The following is a 22,582-nucleotide window of genomic DNA, read 5'->3' as shown; positions in this document are numbered from 1 at the left end:
GTGCATAGCCTGTGGAGGTCAGAAAAGGGCGTTGGAGCCCCTGGAACTGTAGTTATGGATGGTTGCTGGCCACCATGTGGGTGCTGGGAATCAAAACCATGTCCTCTGTAAGAGCAGCCAGGGCTCTTAACCACTGAGCCATCTCCCCAGCCCCAGGGGGAGAGTGTTGGATGAGGGGAAGAGAGTTTTCTTAAAATAGCAAGAAACCACTTTATGAAATATAAAGACTGCAACCACAGAAAGAAAAAATTGGAAATTACAAGCAAGCAGAATTTGGCTCTATCTAGGGAAGAGTGTGTCACAATCAATGCTGCCCATGTGCTGTGTGGTACCTGGAGGGAGAGCAAGTACCCCACCCCAACTGCACAGTACCTTCATGTAGACAGACTAAATCAGAGCAAACCAGGGGGGAACCAGCAAATGCTAGTGCTGGTCCTGATGGTGGTGATGACAGTGCTAGTGTCCATGGCGAGGATGCTGGTGGGGATCCGGTGAGGACCTTGGTGATGGTGGGCAGGATGTGGTGAAGGCCATGGTGATGATGCTGGTAGGGATGCTGGTGTGTAGATGGCAGTGAGGGGGTGGTACTACAGCTATGGGGGAGGTGACAGTAGCTGTGGAGATGGCAGTGGTCAGGGGAATTAACATGGGATTGGCAGTGTAGGTGTGGTGATGATAGTGGTAGTGATGGAGGTGGTGGAGGTGAAGGCTGTGGAGATGCTAACAGTGGTAACGGAGGCAGCTGGTACAAATGACTGCCCATGAAGTCATTCCAAATCTCAGAGTTCGTGACTCCATGAAGAGCTGTCAGATTTATTTGCATTAATAAATAATTTAAGGCATTCAAATCAAAGGCAAACCATCTTAAGTCAACATGGCCTCTCCAGAGAAATGTGGGTAATTTAAGCCAATTGTGTTGTTTTCTTAAGCAATTAGGAAGGCCTCCAAGGAACTTCTTTCTCCTTTGCACACACCATCCCATGATGGCTTCACATTTCCCTCTGTAACACTATAATTAGGACTTGCTCCTAGCTAGCAACCATTCCCTGCTCACTGTGAGCAAAATTAACCACCACTGTGTACAAGGCCATTATCACCGATAGGTTCCGAGTTTGTCAAGGATATAAAAGCCATTTGATGAAACCACCTCCACCTCTTCCACCCCATCTGATACTACCCCCAACCTATGTTCTCCCAGAATGACCAAGGTCATTCCTGCTGGGATGCAACCTCCTCAGAGACTTGGAGATGGGCTATGAGGAGTCGTCTATTTAGCTGTTGTTTATGCAAGGAGCACAGGAATATATGGGATGCCGTGACTTCTTGGCACAGCCTCGCTTGTATCCTGGTGCCCTCTTCTGGAGGAGATCCCTGAGATGTTGTCGTCCCAAACCCTCTTTAATCCCACCTGTGAACTTGACCAAGCCCACCTTGAACCTGTCAATCGTTTTGGCTTGCATACACTCTCCCATGCACAGCCTGCCTGCTATGCTAACCCCTCGCTTTGATTTACTCTAAACACAGTCTTCTCCAAGCTTCGAGGGGACACTTGCTATACTAGGAGGTGATGACACTTGCAACACTAGGTGTTGTTCACCTGTTCTTTCTCAGGACTATTTAGAGATTAAAAGGTAGTTGTTAGCTAGGTGTTCTGGCTCACACCTTTAATCCCAGCACTCTGGAGGTAGAGGCAGGTGAATCTCTATGAGATTGAGGCCAGCCTGGTGCTACAGGGAGATGTTAAAAAAAAAACAACCCAAAAACCCAAGTGGCTGTTATATATTTTATATTCACTAGCTTTATCTTGGACTATAGAAACAAGAACATTTCCTGAGATTGGTTGGAAAGCAGGGTATAACCCTGTAAGCCTGGTGCTAGATGAAAACGTCCGCTGCTTTTTCTTATTGCTTCTGAACAGCCAAAGCCTCCGGATCCCTCCGGATCCTGGGCTGTGCATGCAGAGGGGCTGGGGCATGATTTCAGCTGGAGAGAGGGCTCTCACTAAGCACTGCTTACCCACACTCCCCACTAGCAACATGCTTTATAAAGGCATGGTGCTTATGAGCTCCTTGAAGCCACAATCCCAAGGCTTTCTTCCCTGTGAAACTCGGGCTAAATGCTTTCCATCCTCTCCTCACCAAGAGGACTGACTTCTCATTAGAAAGATATTGGACCTGATTAAACGAAATGGTACAATTTACTCTGAGCACTGGTTTTCATTCGAGAAGCCACTGCAGTGTTGGGGGGCTGGTTCAAGGTGGCCAGATGGGAGTTTTCAGAAAGGGGAAGCCTACTACCACCTTTACTAAACCAGCATATCCCTACCAACTGTGTGCGCATATGAGCATGTGTGTGCCTGTGTGTATGTGTATGCATGCATGCCCGTGTGCATGTGTGTGCTTGTGTGTGCATGTTTTGTGTGTTCACCTGTGGGGGCCACAGGTCAACCTCAGGTATCATCTTTCAAGTGCTGTCCCCTCACACCTGGACTTAGGGCTTGCCAATTAGGTGAGGGTGTCTGGCTGGTACGCCCCAGGGGCCTGCCCGTCTCTGCCTCCTCAGTGTTGGAATTACAGGCACATAAACACCACACTCAGCTTTTCACATGGGTTCTGGGGCTCAAACACAGGTTGCATGGCAAGCACTTACCGGCTGAACTGTCTCCCCATCCCCTACCATCCGTTCTCGGCATGTTCACTTTGCTGCCCCGGCTCTCAATCCACCCACCTAGAGCATGAGGCAGGCGCTGTAGAGATGGCTCCCTTACCTCTGGCTCCCCACAGTCACACTCCTCTCCCTCTTCCACATAGCCGTTCCCACACTTCCGACCCCCGAAGGCCTGCTTGACCTCTGGCAGGTTGAAGAGGCACATCCCCATTCCCTTCTCCAGGCTGGCCTCCAGGTCCTTCCGGCTGCAGCTGCTGAACACCATGGGGAACGGGAACCTGAGGAGGAAAGGCCCAGTGAGTCACTTGGGTACTTCTCTGCCTTCATGTGCTGCAACCCAGGCTGTCCAATGGGAGTACTGCCCAGCTGCTTGTGATCTTAATGAGCAGGGACTTGAACACAATGTCTAATGAGGCTCTTTCAGGTGGCCCAGACACTCATTCCCATCCGGTGATCCCATACGGTGAGGAAGAAGAGCTTTATTGAAAAAGAGATGATGTTTTGACAGTTTCACAACCGCTTTAGACAGAGCCCCTTATGTGTGTTAAAGTCCCTGGTGAGATGTTGAGGTTGGAACTGGGCTCTCAGGACCTGTAGCTGACCACAACACATACCACTGTTCTTATTGGTAAGTGCAAAGAAAAAAAAGGTACACTTGATTCTACAGGTACAGGGGCCACATGGTGGGTCCCCCGTAGGTCGGGACTGGCTGAGACTGGTCTATGAAGGTCTAGTCATAGTCTTTACTTGGTGTGGCTGTGATGGGGGTGGTCTAAGAATACAAGTCCTGCTCTTGCATGGTTACTGAGAGTACGGCAGAGACAGTCGCAGGCTGCTGGTCCCCTTCTGGGTTCTATGGCATCTGCCCAGGCCCCTGGAATGGAGAACAACTAATTTTTGGCAGTGGAACATAGAAAGCAGCGATGTTTGAGTCCATGCTATAGACATGATGATCCCATAAATCCGTCTTTCCCTTAGGAGGTGGAGGACCTAGACATGATACCTGGTCCTGACCCACTAGAGGGAGAAACGCTAGTGGAAGCCTAGAGTCTCAGGGTCATGAAGCATTGAAACACTTCTGTTGTGAGCCACAGAGAGTCCAGGCATTTTCTGACAGCAGCTAGTGTTAGAGGTTTGGTTTAGTGGGTCCCCCAGGAGTTTATGTGCTGGAAGAGTGGTCTCCAGTTTGCCGCTGTGAGAGGTAATGGAGCTTTTAAGAGGTAGGTCCTAGTGGAAGCTAGTGCTACCCCTGAAGGGATTAAAGTCGCTCTTGAGGGACTCTGACTAGCTCCCAGGAGACTGAGATCACAACAGAACAAGCTGTCCGAGTCTGTCTTGCTTTCTGTCCCTCCACATGACTCCCCCTCCTGCCTCCTGCTGCTGTGATACCATCTGCCACACAAGACCCTCAGCACGGCAGAGCAGATGTCAGTATTGTGCCCTTGAAATCCCCCTGCAAACTACAAGCTCTTTTCTTTATACACTGTACAGCATCAACCATTTTGTCATACCCACAGAAAACAGAGTAATAGTTATGTTCTCTCTTGCAAATGCGTTTTCTCATTTCCTGACACAGTGAAGATGAGGAAAGGCCTGCCAGAAATCCAGAAGGTTTTATGGCCTATGGAGGAAGCGTGCTTGCTGTCCAGCAAGCCCAGGCATACCTCCCCACGGAGACAGTTACAGGATGACATTACAATTGGATCTCAATCAACTGGACAGGCCAACACCAACCGCTACATCTCCCTAAAGATGGCAGAAAGCTGCTGTGTCACAACTGAGCTTGGCAATAATTCCTGGGTCCTGATGTTTCCACAGCAAACTGATGACACCACTCCCCTCCCAAGTGCTTTCTATCAGTCTCAAGTTATCAACCCTGGAGCATAACTCTAAACCACCAATAAATGAACCAAGGCAAGTCCCGCTCTGCTGGACGCAAAGATGATAAACCGATGATAAACCGAGACGGACACACAGGGCTGTAACGAAGTTCTCTGAAATCTTTATAGGTTTCTTTGGCAGATAGATTAATTATTCAAAACTTTGTAACAAAATGATGCAGAACAGCTCCAACAAATTATAGAGTGTAACACTTTCAATTTAGAAGGGCTCTGTGTGAAAAAGACCGGTACATCCCACAGGATCCGAGAGCAGTTCTCTACAAAGAAGCATGCTTGACCTAGGTTGAGCTCAGACCGCTTTCAGTGTTCCTCCCTGCTGAACCTCATTCATGGTCATATGCAGCCAGGTGCTGTGGTGGCACACTATGACCAGTTCATTCCAGATGGGACTGGTCTCTAAAAAGCATTCAAGTTAATTAGGACAGACCCTAGGGGAAGTTGAAGGTCTCGGGAAGGTTTATAGCAAGAATGACAGCAGTAGAGAGAAGAGCAGCTTGAATTAGCATGTCTCACAGAGAGTGGAGTCCACAGACCCCATATGACAGAGGGGGAGATCAGCTCTATTCAACAAGCCATCTCATAAGGCAGCCGTGTCCAGAGGCCCCAGGTGATGGGAGGGGGGAGTCAGCTCTATTCACCAAGCTAAAGCAAGGGTTCAGCACACATCACCCCACGTTAATTCCCCTGACCACTGCCATCTCCACAGCTACTGTCACCTCCCCCACAGCTGCAGTACCACCCCCTCACTGCCATCCACACACCAGCATCATCACCATGGCCTTCACCATGTCCTGCCCACCATCACCAAGGTCCTCACCGGCTCCCTACCAGCATCCTCGCCGTGGATACTACCACACACTCAAGAGTCACACACGGACACACAGACAAATATGGATACACACAAAGACACAGACATGCAGGTGCACTTTGTAAGGGACAGGAGTTGACATTGGAGAAGGAACAGAGGCCTGGGGATGTGGGTCAGTGGGTAAAGTGCTTTCAATGCAAGTGTGAGGGCTGAGATGGATCTGCAGAACCTGTGTAAAGCTTTAGGGCATGCCTGTAATCCCAGTGCTCTTATGGTGAGGTGGAAACAGAGACATGAGACCAGCCAGAACTTGTGGGCCAGCTAGCCTGGTGCACTCAGGGGCTGAGCAAGAGACCCTGTCTCAAACGAGTGTAAAGAGAGGACCACCACCCAAGGTTGTCCTCTGACCACCACCGGTACATCTTCCACATGCATCCTGCACTTGTATGAACATGTGTGCATGTTCACACACACACAAACAACAAGACAAAAGAAATCAATTCAAGTTCAGAAATTAAACTTCTGAGGCTCGAGACTAGAGCAGTCTCCATCCGCAAATGCACCCAGTCATGTCTGTGGTAGGTGCTATTGGACGGGGTGCAGGCATCTGTGTAACAGCTCCATCTTCCATGGCCTTGTCTTTCTCTGTTGGAGAACAACCTCCAAGTTCTTTCCAAATCCTGGCTCATTTAGAATCATAGGCGCCTGTTATCTAACGCACAGGCTGCAGCCGGCTGAGAAGTGACGTTTGGGCAGTAATCCCTCAGGGTGCCTCTGGTTAAACCACAAAACAGCTATGTTCTCCTGGGATGGCATGTGAGGTCTCAGTGAAGTGGCTAACCCTGAGGGTCAGTCACATCACAGCGCTGGTCCTTACCCCGCAGCCTGGGTATGCTGGCCTTCACAGTTTGGCATGATGAAAGCCCCCCGGGACTTCCGGCTCCTATTCCTCTAGCCCTTCCTCCAGTGGTCTTGCCTGTCTTGACAGGACCATTCAACATTTCCACCACCACTTCTACTTTGAGAAAGTCTCTCATCATCCAAGAACCAAAGGTCCTTTCTCCTTTTCTATGGGGCAAGAACCCGCCACTTTCATCCAGGCAAGTGCTCTCCCCTTGAGCCGCACCCCAGCACACAACAGCTCTTTGGATGGTATTCTAATTCAGTTCTCTGTTACTATAATAACAAGCAACTTGGATGGCAAAGGGTTTATTTCATCTTACAACTCCCAGTCGTAATCCATCTCTGAGGGAAGTCAGGGTTGGAGCCTGGAGGCTGAAGCGGAGACCATGGGACAATGCTTCTTGCTGGCTTGCTCAGCTACCTTTCTTATAGAACGCAGGCCCATCTGCACTGACCACATTGATTAGCAATCAAGAAAAACTCCACAGTCACATCCACAGGCCAGTCTGAGGAGGAAATTCCTCAACTGATCCTCCCTCTTCCCAGATGATTCCAGTTTGTGTCAAGTTGACATAAGGGAACCTGTACAGACGACTGACAGTAACACAGCGGGGTATGTTCTCCCTGTAGGCAGTCTTTCCCGATTCCATCTTTTCATGATTCCTGACTGAGAAGGCCAGGTGACTATTTTATTCTGATAGAATATTCTGGAACCTTCTTTGGGCATTGAGAGAGAGAAAAAGAATATGGCCTGCTCCTTGTCACATAGAGGTTCTGAAAACATGTTCAGCACTGAGGAGGCATCAGGCTTGCTGAAGGCTTTGGGGCAGGGAAGTAGACACGACACACACACAGGCCGGGCTCCTGGAGCTTTACTCCAGAAGGCAGAGAGATGAGCAGATGGAGAAGAGTAAGTTTACTAGGAAGGAAGACACGGAGGAGGGTAAGTGTGGGGAGGGGGTTTCACTGGTGGGGAGGGTACACCCACTTTGGACAAACATCCCCTAGGAGATGGCCTTGGGAAGGGGGTGTCTGAGCTCCTCCCCCAAGGCTCAAGAAGAAGGTGTGGGCATACCCAGGGGACAGCTGGTGCCAAGGGGCGTGGGCAACTGTGATTTCCAGTGGAATACTCCTCTCCAGTGGAAAGCAGCCCCCCGCCCCACCCAAAGAGGCAGCCCTATCTCCAGAGAGGGGCTCTGTTCTAGCTTCATCCTGCTGTGATAAAATACTATGATCAAAAGCAACTTGGGGGAAGAAAGGTTTATTTCATCTTATTTTTCCAGGTCCTAATCCATTATCGAGGGAAGTCAGCACAGGGACTCAAAGCAGGAGCCTGGAACAGAAGCCAGGAAGGAATGCCACTTGCTGGATTGCTTAGCTAGCTTTCTTTGAAAGTATTTATTATTTTTATTTTATATGTATGAGTGTATTACCTGCATTGTATAAGTGTACCTGTATCATGCAATGCCCATGGAGGTCAGTAGAGGGTATTGGATCCCCTGGACCTGGAGTTATGGATGGTTGTTAGCCATTATGTGGGTTCTAGGAATCGAACCTAGGTCCTCTGCAAGAGCAGCCAGAGCTCTTAATGGCTGAGCCAGCTCTCCAGTACCCTTACTAGCTTTCCTATACAGCTCAGACCCACCTGGCTAGGGATGGTGCCATCCACAGTGGGTTGGGCCCTCCCACATCAATCCAGACAATTTCTTATAGACATGACCACAGGCCAATGTGGTGTGAGACATGACCTCTTCCCAGGTGGCTCTAGGTTCCAGTAAGCTGACAATAAAAACCAGCACAGGCCCTGCCCAGTCGGTGTCATTCATAGCTAGGGACAAAGTCCCGTTGATGTGAGAAGATATCATTAGGCAGGGAGCTTTGCCCTGTAGGACTGTGGTCCTAAGAACCCCAAACTCTGATTTCCCAAGTTTCAGCAAACTGTATTTTTCCTAAGTCACCCATGTGCTTAGTGGACTGATGCTCAGGACTGAGTAAGTCCTGAAAGTTAAAGCTGGGCTGATGATCCCCTGCAAAACTTCTTTTTTTGAGACATGGTCTCTCTGTAGCCACAGCTGGCCTCAATCTCAGAGAGCCACAGGCCTCTGCCTCCCAAGAGCTAGGATTAAAGGCGTGGGGACCAAAGGGGACTGAATTCTGCATGGACTGGGAATCAAGCCTGGGCCTTCCTAGTGCCAGACAAGAATTCTACCACTGAGCCACCTGTGCACTCTTGCACAACTTTTAATAATGTGAAGTTATTTCAAGCTTCAAAAGAGAAGGGAAATTTAACAGAACTAAATACTAACTTGCTCTCATTACAATACTATCCTGATCTACACATGTCAGAATCCTTTTGCAGTCCCAGAGAGCCACGAGATGCCTAGTGGCCAGAACACATAGCAGCCAAGGACTGATGACTCAAGGAAATGTAATTCTTGACTAGGACAGTGTGCCAATAAACCCCGGATAAGTATTGGAGTCTGCTCCCCTCAGCGTTAGGCCTGTGGACGTGACCACGGATGGATGCGGTCATTCCAATTTAGCTATACCAGGGAGGCCGTTTGAGGCCAGTGCAGAATCCTGCCTTCTGGTCAGCTGCCTTTAAACTTTCCAGGCTGACAGGGTTAACTGATGCAGGGTGTCCTGGCTCTCTTTGTTACTCCTTGTTCACTTGTTTGAGCAGTTTTCAAGTGTATAAACATATTCTAAATTCTAAGGAGGGCCCCAAGATGACTCAGATATGGCCCGGGACTCAGATGTCCCCCAGGCTTGGTCTTTGCCAAGTTCCTTCCCCATCTGACTGCCCACTCCCTTCTCCTCCAACCATTCTCTAAAACCCTATGATTCCTGGGAAACGGTCCTAGAATAAAGCCTCAGGCACACTATTATTTGTGCCATATAAGTGGGGAACCACAAGTTAACTTCTATCATGTTGTTATCCTTATCACAGTGTCCCTACCACAGACTATTAATCAGGTATAAATACATATGATTTTGGTATGAAATTCTTTCAACATCTGCTTGCACTTAGGTGACAGTGGTGATTTCTCATAGTGATAGTTTTCTGCCCCAGCACCCACATGGCGGCTACGAACTGTCCTTAACTCCAGTTCCAGGGGAATCCAAGCCCTCTTCTGACCTCCACGGCATTGCACAACATGGGTGCACTCACATACATGCAGGCAATACACTCATACACATAAAATAAAAATAATAAAAAAATTTAAAATTTCAAAAACAATTCTGTGAGATTACGCTTTCCAAATACAGTGAATTTACATTTAGGGGCCGACAGACACTAGGCTTAATTAAGTCTTTTGATTACAAGTTCAGTGATTAAAAACTCATTTCCTTTGTTAACTAAGTCAGTACTAGCTGACGTGTGGTGAGCAGTGAGCAGCCGAGTCACAGTGAGTGACCAGCAAACACCTGATGCCTAGACTTAGATCTAAATTGTCCCAAACATGCCATGACAACAGTTAACTGACGTATAGTAATGACAGACTCGGGCAAGGCAACGAAAGTAGAGAATTATATAGAAAAGCCATTTTGTACGTTCCTGTTCTTTGGCGAAAGAACACTTTAAAATAATTGTGCCTGTACCTGAGACTCAGAAAAGAGGGTTACTTTCAGCTCAGGGGCAGAGAATTTATCTCATATACTGCAGCGGAGCGACTGCGACTCCTGCTTGGAAATGACCTCTTTTGTTAGATACATTTGCCTTTCCCTCTAATATTTAACTACCAGGGACACTCGGGGCAAGCTCACCATGCTGGATGCAAGATTAGAAATAAAAAGAGAGCCAAGAAGGGCTGGATGATTTGTAGGAAAATAAAATCCCACTACTTTTAAAAAGGAAGCCACTTTGAGCTTTCCACCATACACAGTCATGGCCTTCTATCCCAGCTGTCTCCAAAGTGCCAAGTAAAACATTATTAGGGGCGACTTTGCTTTGACAAATCTGCAGTCAGAAAAGTCTTTTCTTGTAGAAGCCCATTGTGTGTTTCACAGCTATATTCTTGGGGTGAATCATCCTAAGCCAATTTATCAACGCTGACAGAAGTCGGGAGTTATCTGCCTTGAGAAAGCTGTCTGGGACCTTTTCTGAGACAACGCTCTTCCTGTTGGAAATGAGGCCGGACTCGGGGGCTGCAGGTCTTACAGTTTCCCTGACTCTGCTGCCTCCCCAGTCCATGTGCTCCGATGACTTTATTCCCAACTCCAGCTCAGAGCTGCTGTCAGCAGGGAGAAAGGGAGGAACTGTTCCTGGCCGCTCATGAGCACAGCTCAGACACTACACAATCGTGTGATGGGAAAGCCAGCTTCCAGGAAATGGAATGCAAAGCCACCCACATTCTCTCTTTAAAGTGACTGGGGAAAAACCCAACCCCAACTCACATTTTCTACAGTGGACAAAGAATGAAACGGTACAGAGCTAACAACTGGGAACACCGAATGCTGGGAGCTTCCACTCTGGCTTATTCTCAGACCGAGATGGACACTGAAGACTGAGCAGATCTCCCAACCCAGGTGTGAGGCTTGGAGAAGCTCGGGAAGCAGCCAACCAGGAAGAGGATAGCTGAGTGCCCCATCTATCAGTGCTACACTGAACCTCGGCTTTCACATCTCTACGGTGGGTATCACCACCTCCTACTCTAAGGATGACAAATGAACTTCAATTAAAACCCTGAAAGTCTTGGGCTAACTTCACATCTGAGATGCCAGTGGTCTTACGGGAAAGATGTCTGCTACGCCTTGTTCATCTTGGGGCAGGCCACATTACAACTGTAGCCAGAATGTAGCAATCTTTAATCCGTAAAACCTCAAGGACAAGAAAGTTGAAGAGCAGGATGAATCTGGAGTGGTTAGATACCATTCCTCAGTCTGCTCCGTAAATGGTTTAAAACGTCCTTCTGTTCCACTCTGAAGGACCAACAAGAACAGGACTCAGGAGCATAAACCACCATGGAGTCACAAGAACACGCTGTTCAGACGGCAGCTGCCTGGCATGCCACTGTATGTGTTTCCAGCTCCTGGCAGTTTCCCCAAGGCTCATCCCCCAGGAGGGTGCTCCCCAAATCCTTCTACTGCAAAGCTGAAGCCAGACACGGAGCTCAGAATGCGCTATGCTCATGAGTCCTGGGCTCTGTGTTCCTCCATCATTCAAAACGTACCTCAGCCTATCATGACACAGAACCTGGTCTATGTCTTCCTGATCCCCATAGGGCACCAGCCTCGTATTCACCCCAACTTCTTTCAGGTGGGGGTGAGGTCTTCTGACAGTGAGAGAACAAGCCCTCACAACCGGGGTGGACTGAACTTAGCCAGTTTTCAAATCCATTGTCAGAAAAAGCTTTAGGTCTTTTCGCAGCTATGCCTCTGAATAAAACCATTTTTATGCCCCCACCCAGAACCTACGTGTAACCAAGTGGACTGACCATTGCGCTGATGGTACTGGTACTCCTGGTGACTGATCTTGCCTTTCTGCAGCTCACAGGGGTCACTATGCTTGGCCTTGATGTTAACTTCCTCTCTCAGAGTTTGACCACCGTTTGTTTAGTGAAACACCTCTCACTGATACCTTGTGAGTCAAATTTCATCACTACTGCTTTTCAGCTGAGGAAATCTGGTCTCAGGGAGGTGAGGTAGTTTAGACAGCAGGCTTCCAGAGCTGGAACTGAAGGCAGGATCTCAGACCAGAATACAGTTTTCTTTCTTTCATCCTCATGGCCCCGAGGGCTGTCAGGAGCTCCCATTGTCGCAGCCTCAGGCAGGCAGTCCCAGAAGTGGCTGTTCCGGGAGCACAGTTCATAGGTGAAGAAAGGGACAGTCACTGAGTGCTTTGGGGCTCCCCAGAGCCAAGGAAAGATAAAGACCAATCGACATTTTCTCCAATGCTAAATGCACCTTGAAGCACTTGCCTAAAGGTCACTGTGTGATGGAAAACACATGTCTGGGCTCAGGATTTATCTAGCACACCTGAGTTCAAGTGTGGGCGAGTATGCATACATCTGAGCCAGGCTGTGAGCCATTGGCCTCCTGATGAGCTCCCCAGAGTGGCCTGACTACTCCAGATATACTGAGTTCACCCGAGTCCACTCTGTCACCTGAGGGTCTGTGGGGGCCTGACCCTGAGAACACTGGTCAGAGGACAGAATGGAGCTCAGAGGAGCTAATGGGCGCTGCATCCTTACGTTCCTGCAAGGACCACAGTAATTGCACCCGAAGGGGTGCTGACCTAGCAGGCCTGCCAGATGAGCTCCAGAATGTCATCAGTAGGACGTGTCTATGGTTAATAGCAAGCACCTGGGACCCAGAACAGAGTCACCTGCAGCACATGATCATTCATGAGCTAAACATGTGAACTTTGACCTCTGCTCTTCCTGGAATTCATTAAAATGCAAACCTGATTTCCCAGAAATTTGACTAGAGACCAACGGAGCTGTCTGGATGCTATCACTGTGGGCTTTTCACTTCTGTTCCCCCCAGAACCAAGTTCTGCAAGACTGAGAGGTCAAGGGCAGGGACACAGAGTTCATGACTGAGGGAGCTGGGTTCCTTTGAAGCCCTGTGTCAGATGAGCAGCTCAGTGTTCTGCTAAATGGAAGGGCTACTGCCCTTGGGCTTCCTGGGGCTGGTATCTGGCAGATGTAAACAGATGCTGTATTTAACAGGGACAGTTTACATGTCTCAGGTAACGAGACTCCTTCTGCTGGAGCAGACATACCTGCACAGACATGCCTGCTGTCGACTCTGCAAGGGTGTAACGAGGGGTGCGTCTCATTTGACCTGCTGTGTAGTCATGGCAGAGACCCCCTGAACCCCAGCCGGTGCAGAACTCGGCACACGTTCTGTCCTGACTTCACTGGGCGGCTCTTGCTAGGGTTACCACTAGGAAATGCAGCGACTGTCTGGCTCTCCCTTTCATTCTCAAGTTCAGGAAACTGGAGGCACCAACGCTCACTGGTACCTAGTGAGGGGCAAAGGACTTGGCCTGGAGCCAGGGATTTGGGCTGGAATCTAGAAATTAACTCTGACCAAGTTGGGGCTCCTGGCCTCCTTGAATCTCACAATTCTCATCCATAAGATGATGCTGATTGTGAGTGTTCTCAGGGCTGTGACAGTGACACAAGAAAGAGTTCTTTGTTCAGTGGAGAGAGTGGGGTGATGGGGTCTTGTTCATGATTCTTACAACTATTAGACTGTACATTTTTGACCTCCCTTCTCCTACTTTGGCTTGAAATTAAGCAGAGGCCTTCAGGAAAAGCCCTGCTGGAAAGACTCCACATTTGGAAGCAAATTGCTCCCATGTCCTTGCTCTCCAATGAGTTTGTACAGAACAGCAACAGGCTGGCTCTCCTCTCAGTCTTCTTGGCTCTTAGCTTTTGTTTGTTAAGTTTCCTGTTGGTTACATTGTGTCTATTCTCAGGTGCTATGAGAAGCCCACTGTATACAGAGTGGGGGCACATAAAAAGTGGAAACTGCAATGTTGACTATGCTAGGGTTAGTGTAAAAGACAGTGGCTTCAGAGTCTTTCCTCTAGACGTTTAGTCATTACGTAAAATATGAAACATCTGATTATGTAAATACCATCCATCAATCTACTCTAACCATTATCTTTGCACTCATCTTCTCACCCCACCACCATCAATCCATCACACCATTTATTCACCCGCCCACCACCCCTCTATCTATCCATCCATCCATCCATCCATCCAACCACCACCCCTCTATCCATCCATCCATCCATCCAACCACCACCCCTCCATCCATCCATCCATCCATCCACCTACTCATCTACCCATCACTCCATTCAGTTACCGACCATCACCCTTCCATCCATTCATCCATCCATTATCACTCCACTCACCCACCCACTACCCCTCCATCCATTCATCTCAATTCATCCATCTATCCATTCACTCACTCATCCATCCAACCACCATCCATCCATCTATCCATCACACCATCCACTCACCCACCCCACCACCCCTCCATTCATTCATCTACATCCATTCATCTACCTAGTCATACATCCATTCATATTCCTCCATCCACCTATTCATCCATCCACTCACCCATCTATCCATCTGTCCATCCATCATCCATCCATCTATCTGTCCATCTACCCATCCATCCATATATCTACACACCCATGCATGCACACATCCAGGAAGTATTTATTGATCTCTACTATGTGCCACATGCTGTTGTAACTGCTGGAGATCCCAGCCATGAAGTTTTAAGACAAACTTCTGGCCTTGTGAAACTCTACATGGCTCCTTCTGAGCATCATGGTTGCAGAGAGACCAGAAGTTACCTTTGGTTTTATATCACAGCCTCTGTGCCACTTTCCAGGAAGAGGAGGAAACCACATGGGGCGTATGCGTGGGAGGGAATGGGGGTCCTGGAGAATTTCAGCTGTAATGTTTTCATACATAGTCCACCAGTAAAATAGTGGATTAAAGGGCCCATGACAGGAAATAATTCCCTGCTGTTGTGATGTAATTTGAAGGAGGTTTGCAGAACTAAAGAGTTTTTAAATGGGGCTGCCTTCTGCCTCCCAGAAGTTGCATGGGAATACTGCTTTGTCCTGAGAAGGCCTTTGTCCTCACATGAAGCCCAAATATGGCCATGGCCACTTTCATGTGGCCAGCAGACTAGAGGATGACTCAGCTTTAGGTCCTGAGGCTTCTGCTCTGGTGGTTTCGAAAGTTAGGCAGCTTGTTGGACTCTCTGAGATCCAGTTCCCCTATTGTAAAATGGACACACCTCCTCCATGAGGTCTCTGCTGACCCAGGACAGCACAAGCACCCTTCTCCAAGAGGGTCACGCCACACCCAGACTGGATACTCAAGAAGCAGTGCTCACCATGGGTCAGCCTCTCCTGCTTGACTTCTGCTTTGTGTCCAACTTGAGAGAGCAGGACAATTCTGCCAGGCCCTGTTGACAGCCTTGTTTAGTATTCAAACTGCATTAATTGCAGACAATTTCCTGTATTTTTCTAGTGAGCAGTATCTAGTCATACAGATGGTTAAAACGAGCACGTTCTATACTGCTGTGCTCTTCTGACCCGTTTCCCAGAATCCCTCCTGCCAGGTCATTTTCCCCTAAGCTAATGGCAGGGTACAGCTGACTTAAGGGTTGCTGGTTGGATAATTAAATTGATTTTGACCGGTCATGCTTTGTCTTCTGGGAGTCTCCTTTTGGTAGCCGAGCCTCATTTTTCCTTATCCTTGCATAAAGATTTCCATTGTTTAACACTCGGAGGAAACCAATGAAGATTTTATCAAACATTTCACTGTGGAAAAAAAAAAGTCATCTTCAAATGAGTAGCTGATATGGGGGAAATGAGTCCCTTCAATCCCATCTTTGCAAATCCTTCAATACTTGATGCATTTCATGATCTTAAACAGCTGCTCAAAGTTCAAAAGGCAGTGAATTTCAGTGATGTGCACTGTATGTTGATTTTCAAGAAAGTGAAATCTTCAGAGTGCGGCCTCCTGGGCTCTATTATGTTTTATCGATCTCTGTTACAGCCAAAGCTCTGGGAATTTTCACTGGAAACCCACTGCTCACTTCACTCCCTTGTGATACATTTCCAGGTAAAGTCCTTTTCCAAAGAGAAACTCCACTTTAGCATGAGATGAGCCAAGGATGTTCGGGGAGCCAGCCTCGCCGTTGCTCAGTCCGAGGTTGGTTTGGGTGATTTTTCAACTTGGTCCCTGGTCCCAAGGAACATTGTTCACTCTTTGGAAGAGCTGAAATGGAGTACTGTGGCTACGTTTGAAGATTTTCCTTACCTTTCAGAGGTCCGTATAAGTGCTTATACATGGATGCTGTGCTACCCAGGCCTGCTTAGAGGGAGTACATTAGATGCCCAGAGATAAGACCCTCCTACCCACAAAACCGTCTGTCAGAATCCTGAACCTTCCCAGCTTGCCACCGCCAGATCTCTTGCCTGTCTCCCCACTACAATAACACCAGTTCTCTGAAGTCAAGAATATTGCTGTGCGTATGCCTGTGAATGTGTGGAAGCACATGTGCATGTGTGTGCACATGTGAGTGTGCACATGTGTGTGTGCACATGTGCATGGAGGCCAGTGGTTGGCATTGCTTGTTTTCCTTAGTCACTCTCTACCTCATTTATTGAGACAAGAGCTCTCACTGAACCTGGAGCTTGCTGATTGGCTAGACCAGCAGGCTAGGAAGCTCCAGGAGTCCTCCAGTCTCTGTGTCCCTGGCACTGGGTTACAGGTACCCAATCCTGTGCCTAGTTTGATATGCGAGTGCTGGAGATCGGAACTCAGGTCTTCAGGGGATGCTCAGAAAGTACTTTATGGACTGAGCCGCCTCTCCAGCCCCGTAGAGAATCCCGTTTTTTTTTCTTTGTTTGTTTTTGTTTTTTTCTACAGCCTGCCCTGCTCCCTAGGGTCTGGTTCCTAGTAGGTGCACAGCAAATACTGGATGGATAGGTGGATAGATGAGTGTTCTGTTCCGACTTCTATCAGCCCCAGTTCTTCAGGTCATGTCTTCTCAGATGTCACTGGAGGAGGCTAGAGTTGGGTCAAAGCTACACAGATTCAGTGGTTGTCCAGATGTGCTCTGTGTCCAGACAGCTGGTAAGATGCACCACAGTGACCTGATCTGAATCAAAGGGATCTAATAAGTCAGTTATACAAACTTCTGGGGAAGATGGAGAAGCAAGTCTTCTTTTCACTTGATGTTGGTATAGATGTTGTTCCTCAGGGTCTAACCTCAGCTTCTTATGAACTATCTGCATCCTTGAAGAGAAGAGGGCAGCCCCCTCTACTTATTTTCTTCATCTACTTTGATCACAGTGTTCAACACAGTGTTCTTGCTCTCCTTTTAAATTATTTTTACTGTATGTATATGAGTGTACTGCCTGCATGTATGTAAATGCACCCGTGTCATGCAATGCCCACTGAGGTCAGAAGAGGGCATCTGATTGCCCTGAAACTGGAGTTATAATTGGTTGTTAGCTGCCATGTGGGTGTTAGGAAGCTAACACCCAGAACCACGGTTCTCCTGCTTGATTGGCAGTTATCTTTGCTTAGGAGCTATTTGCCAGTCTGGATTACACAAAAATCTCAACAGGTCAAACCCCTGACCTTAGCACCAGTGTGAAGAGGACAGGGACTCCTTCCAGAGGCACACACAGAACAGCATGCTGATTTTGGTGGAGTCCTTTGTGGATGGCTACTGTATGCCAATTGAATGGAAGTCTCCCTTGTAGATGTGCCCAATCTTTAGACACTGTCACAAGAAGACACTGTCATCTACAAAAGTCCCTCTCCCCACCAATGCACGCATGTTCACACACACGCACACAATCTCCTAATATTTTAAGCTAACAATTTTGTGTTGGGCTTTTTCATAGCTATCCTGGGACACATGTAGCCCTCAGGCTGCAGACTGGATGCACCTGCCAGCAAGCCCCACAAGGCCAGAGAGCTGAGTGTGTGAGGTAGAGTGATCCCCAGCTTGGGTGATAATGTGGGATCCTTTCGGGTCACTTTCCAAAAGCCTTCTCACGACGCTAAAGTAAAACTAGAATCCAGGTGCTAGTACTTTTCTTTTATGAGAAGTGCCTTAACTTAGCAAGCTCTGATGCTACACGATTCTCTTAAACATGAGGGGATGTTGAGAGCGAGCAGATAATGTTACCGTCTTACCTGTAAACATTCCACATATCCCTGTGCTCTGATGATGGCACATCGTGTGCCCGGACCTGGCTGATCTGCATTTCCTCTGACAGGATCTAGTGTCACTTTTCCCCTGCCCCCCAGTCCCAAGGCTGCCCCCTCAAGCCCTTGAACACATTTTCCTTCTTCCGGGTACATGGCTCCATACCCCCTGCTGGCTTTCCACCCTCCATTTTGGTTTCCTCCCAACTCCCACTGCTGTGTTTTACATGTTTTTGTTAGCGTATATGTATATTAATTGTAAGTAATGGGTTTCATTATGACATTTTCATACATGTACATAATATATTTTGACCATGTTTACCCTCCTTTCTTCTCTTGTCCTCCTCCTGCTGGTCCCCTTCCTGTCCCCAACTAGCCTCTCCATGCTGCTTTTGTTGTTGTTTTAGTGACTCAGTGAGTATCACTAGGAGCTGCTTACAGGAACATGGGTAAGGGTTTGTTTCCAGGAGTGTAGATGCCTTTCTAGTCCACCACTAAAGAAAATGCCTCTCCTCATCAACCTCATTAGATGCTCATAAATGCACAGGGAAGGGTTGGGCCCTATGAGCCCTGGCCCACTCCACAAACAGGATGTTGACAAGCCTGATCTTGTGTAGATACTGTGCAGGTGTGGAAGGAGGGTGCCCAGCAGAGGGGAAACGTGTGCAGAGGTTACGAGGGTGACCAGGGGCTCGGGACCATGGCCGCTTTGGTTCCTTGATTCATCACAAATACCTTAATTTGTGTTTCTTGACTCTGAGGCCATTGTCACAGAATCTACCACTGACTGTTTTAGAAATGTTCAAGATTCCACACTGAAGGTGACAACAGCTTCATTATGCTGCTTAGATTTTGTCAACTTGACACAAGCTAGAGTCATCTGGGAGGAAGGAACCTCAACTGGGGAATTTCCTCCATCAGACCAGCCTGTGGGGCATTTTCTTCATTGCTACTTGATGTAGGAGGGCCCAGTCCACTGTGGGTGGTGCCTCCTGGGGCACGTGGGTCTGGGCTGAATAAGTGAGGTAGCTGATCAAGCCAGAGGAAGGAAGCTAGTAAGCAACGTCCCTCCATGTGCTCTGCTTCAGTTCCTGCCTGAATTCCCTCAAAGATGGACTGTGCCTTAGAAGTACAAGATGGAATAAAGCCTTTCCTCCCCAAGGTGCTTTTGGTCAGTGTTTAATAGCAACGAGAGGGAAGCAACCTAAACCAGTAAGTAATCACAGCTACGGTGGGTTCAAGAGTGAAACAGCCATATCATGCCGAGAAGTTGGCACCTCACACCACACCCTCCTTCCTCTGGCTCTTCCGTTCTTTCTGCTGATGTTGCGTTCACGGCTGAACATTCAGCAGTCTCTTATTCTCAGCACGTTGACCCATGACGATTCTCCCACCTGCAGTGTTCTGTTTGCTGGGTTTCCCCACTGTATATCCTACACTATTTAAGTCCTACAATTACAAGACATGTCTGTGTTGGTCACCATTATGCCCTCAGTGTCCATTAAACAGTGTAACGTGTGGCCAATACCAAGGCATTTCTCTGAAACAGCCTCAGTGCCCAACTCTCAATACTAAATTTCCTGCAAAACAGAGGAATCGGTGATGCTAATCTTTGAATGTAAATCTTACGTTTTCCCCCTCTGCGCAGTCACACTTACTGTTAGACTCTTTACTGAAAGCATTCATGTTTCCTTGGTCCTGTGAATGCAACCCACTCAGCCTTGGAAGACCAAGGGCTGCAGGAAGCTGGTTAATGGACAGTTAACCATTAACTGCTGAGTTCAACTCCCACACGAACCCCCAGACACCACACTGACCAAAGAGTAATTTCCAAGACAGGTATCACATGTTCACTCTCCGAAGACATAAAACACACACACTCAAAGGCTCTCAGTGATTAATGAGACAACCTCAGGGATACTCCCTCCAGCCACTGCTAGTGTGCAAGGGAAGTCATGACATACAAGTTTGCACAGGACTCCAGTCCGTGCCCTTGTTCACAGGCCCATTTGTCAGGCATGAGAGGCAGTTCATGTTTTTAGAGTTAGGACTCTGCAATACCAAGATAAGGTCTAACCCAGGAACTTGGGAACATGCCGTCTCCCTTGACTCTATTTCTGATGTTTCTTTTAGATTCTGAGCCCTCACTAGTAAGGCTGCCACTGATTCGTCTCTTTCTGAGTCTCCTTCGGGTTCAGACTTGAGTTGACCAACATTTTTAACGCTTTCCACCTGTGGATCCATCAGTAGGCAGGAAGAAACCAGAGGAGGCTGGTGTTCGGATCAGTTTCAAATCAGCAGTCCACAGAGAAGCCGGACCACAGTAACATGGTAACCAGACGGGAGTCCTACAACTGTGAGCAGGGACGCGGAGAAAGGGTTGGTTTTCTGATAGTGCTGATCCCTGCACTAAATAACACTAACACTCCTCCCTGCCTTTGTGAAGTGATTTATAATTTACAGAGACACATGATCTCATTCAATTCACGCCCCCCCTCTCCAGGGACCCCAGGAAGTAAGGGAACTACTACTCTGAGATAATGCTGGAGCGGCCTGGGAAATTCCACCATGGGTGATGGATGACGGGGGGCTGGCTGGGCCTCTCAGCCTCCTCCTCCTATGGGATTTTGTGATTAATTCACCTACTTGCTTAGGAAGTTGCTTTCCATTTGAGAAAATTAAAAACACCACTCTCTGGACAGGAATGGGGGTCATAAACGAGCCAAGTAGACAAAGATTTACACGAAAGCACCAGCTCAGCAAAAGAGAAAACTCAGAAATTGCTAATAAGGTATAAATCAAATAAAGGCTATTAGTAAACCCCTGGTAGGGGAGGGGAGCCTTCTAACTGTTTTGCTGAACTCTTAACAATATCATTTCTACCTGAGATGTTCAAATAGCTCCAGGGTAGTTTGGCTCGCAGTGTTCGGCCCTGCTCTGGACACTTGCCAAGGAGAAAGATCTCACACAAACTCTCAAGAGTGCTGGAGAGCAGGTCTGCAGAGCTGTGCACTCCTCACAAATATGAACACAGAGGCAGACATATGTGTTTAATGCCTGAGAAGTCAGATGGGTGGGTGGATGGCTGGGAGGCAAAAAGGATGTTCCGATGGACCCACGCATTTTGCTAAGGAGGCACATGAGGGCACAGGGATTGCTCATTTTCCTTTATGACTAAGAATAATTGGGTCAGAATGGGATGATCAAATTTCTTCCATCCAACCCAGGGTTCCTGATCTAGGCTTTTCCTTCTTTTATCAAGAGTTTGAAAGCACTTAGCCATGCTGGCTGGTGACATGGTCTTGTTGGTCCCTGGAGACCGTTTCTGGAGGCATGGGTGCAAATGTGTGCGTGTCCATGGGCTAATCACAGGAATGGAATGCATTTGCTGTGTTCCTTGAATGAGGTCATCAAGAATGAGAAGGCACAAAGACCACCCTGCTGCAGGCCGACTCCCACCTGTCTCCCACCAGGCCACTCAGCATATTTCCTAGGGCGGCAAGTTCCCCTGGGGTGGTGAGGCAGAAAGCACATGCAAGCCCCAGGCCAACCTCATGCTCTCAGAAGGAGCTCCTTCCCTAACGTCCAACCGTTTTCTCCTGCTTGAATTTGTACAAAGAGCATGTTATGTTTCAGGGTGATTACCCTTCCCCTTAGAGAGCAAGGTTAGTATCCAGCAGGCATGTTCAACCTTTTGATACTGTGATGTGATACTGTCAACTACAAAGTTTACATTTGAGAACTGCACAACTGGGTTGTTTTAAAAAAATCGCAAAGGAAGTCTCATGTAGTTTTAAGTAGGTTTACAGTTTGGAGCTGGGCCGCAGTGATTTTAGGCTGCATGTGGCCCACAGGCTGAAGACTGGACGTACCTGAGATACTGAAATGCTTTGCTTGCTGTGGATGTTGGCTTAAGCTATTTTCATTTTCCATACAGAAAATTTTGGGTTTCTGTCATCACAGGCTGACTGTGGTCTCGGTGACTTCATAGAATAATGCTTAAGAAAGAATCTGGTTCCCAGCACCCACATGGTGGCTAACGACTGTCCATAACTCCAGTTCCAGGGGATTCAACTCCCTCTTTTGGCCTCTTCAGGCATTGTATGACACAAGTGCACTTACACACATGCAAGCAACATACTCATACACATAAAATAAAAAATAATAAAATATTAAAAAAGACAGACTCTTGAATGAAAAAGTGTCCCCTGAAGGTTGAGGGCATCAAAGGGAGGTGGAAACGAGGGAGCTGTGAGAGGACACCACACCAGCAGCTCATACTGGGTTGGCAGTGCCTTGATGTGGGCTGTGTGGTTCTGCCCAGCCATTGCTGCAGAGGCCACTGGATGTCCCACAAACCTGGGAAGGAGGCCCCCCAGGTATTATTTGCAAAGGGAAGACTACATTCTTCCACACTTCTGGGACTTGTAAGCGTTGTTGGACATGTCCCCCGGACCCCATACCATGTCACTTGCCAGCACGACTCAGCTTCACAGAACCCAATCATTGGGTCATTCAGTCAACATTCAATGTTGCTCCTAAAGTTACCTTTCAACAAGCTGAGACAGCAGGCTTGGCTGGGACACTCCATGAGA

General features: G+C 48.0%; 1 protein-coding gene across 1 annotated transcript in view; it reads right to left on the bottom strand.

Moving 5' to 3' along the window:
* The window catches only part of Adam12 (ADAM metallopeptidase domain 12), a gene marked incomplete at its 5' end in the record, with an annotated part of 371,815 nt that overhangs the window by 56,022 nt on the left and 293,211 nt on the right, over window positions 1–22,582 (bottom strand). The window contains one exon of the mRNA XM_017801328.2: window positions 2,768–2,945. Within this exon, the coding sequence (XP_017656817.2) occupies window positions 2,768–2,945 (178 nt within the window). The remainder of the gene's footprint in view (window positions 1–2,767; window positions 2,946–22,582) is intronic.

This window comes from Nannospalax galili, unplaced genomic scaffold (genome assembly GCF_000622305.1).
Source record: "Nannospalax galili isolate Female #2095 unplaced genomic scaffold, S.galili_v1.0 scaffold362, whole genome shotgun sequence".
NCBI classification, from domain to species: domain Eukaryota; kingdom Metazoa; phylum Chordata; class Mammalia; order Rodentia; family Spalacidae; genus Nannospalax; species Nannospalax galili.
The sequence above is the reverse complement of the archived record's forward strand: the minus strand, read 5'-3'. Positions and strand labels throughout refer to the sequence as shown.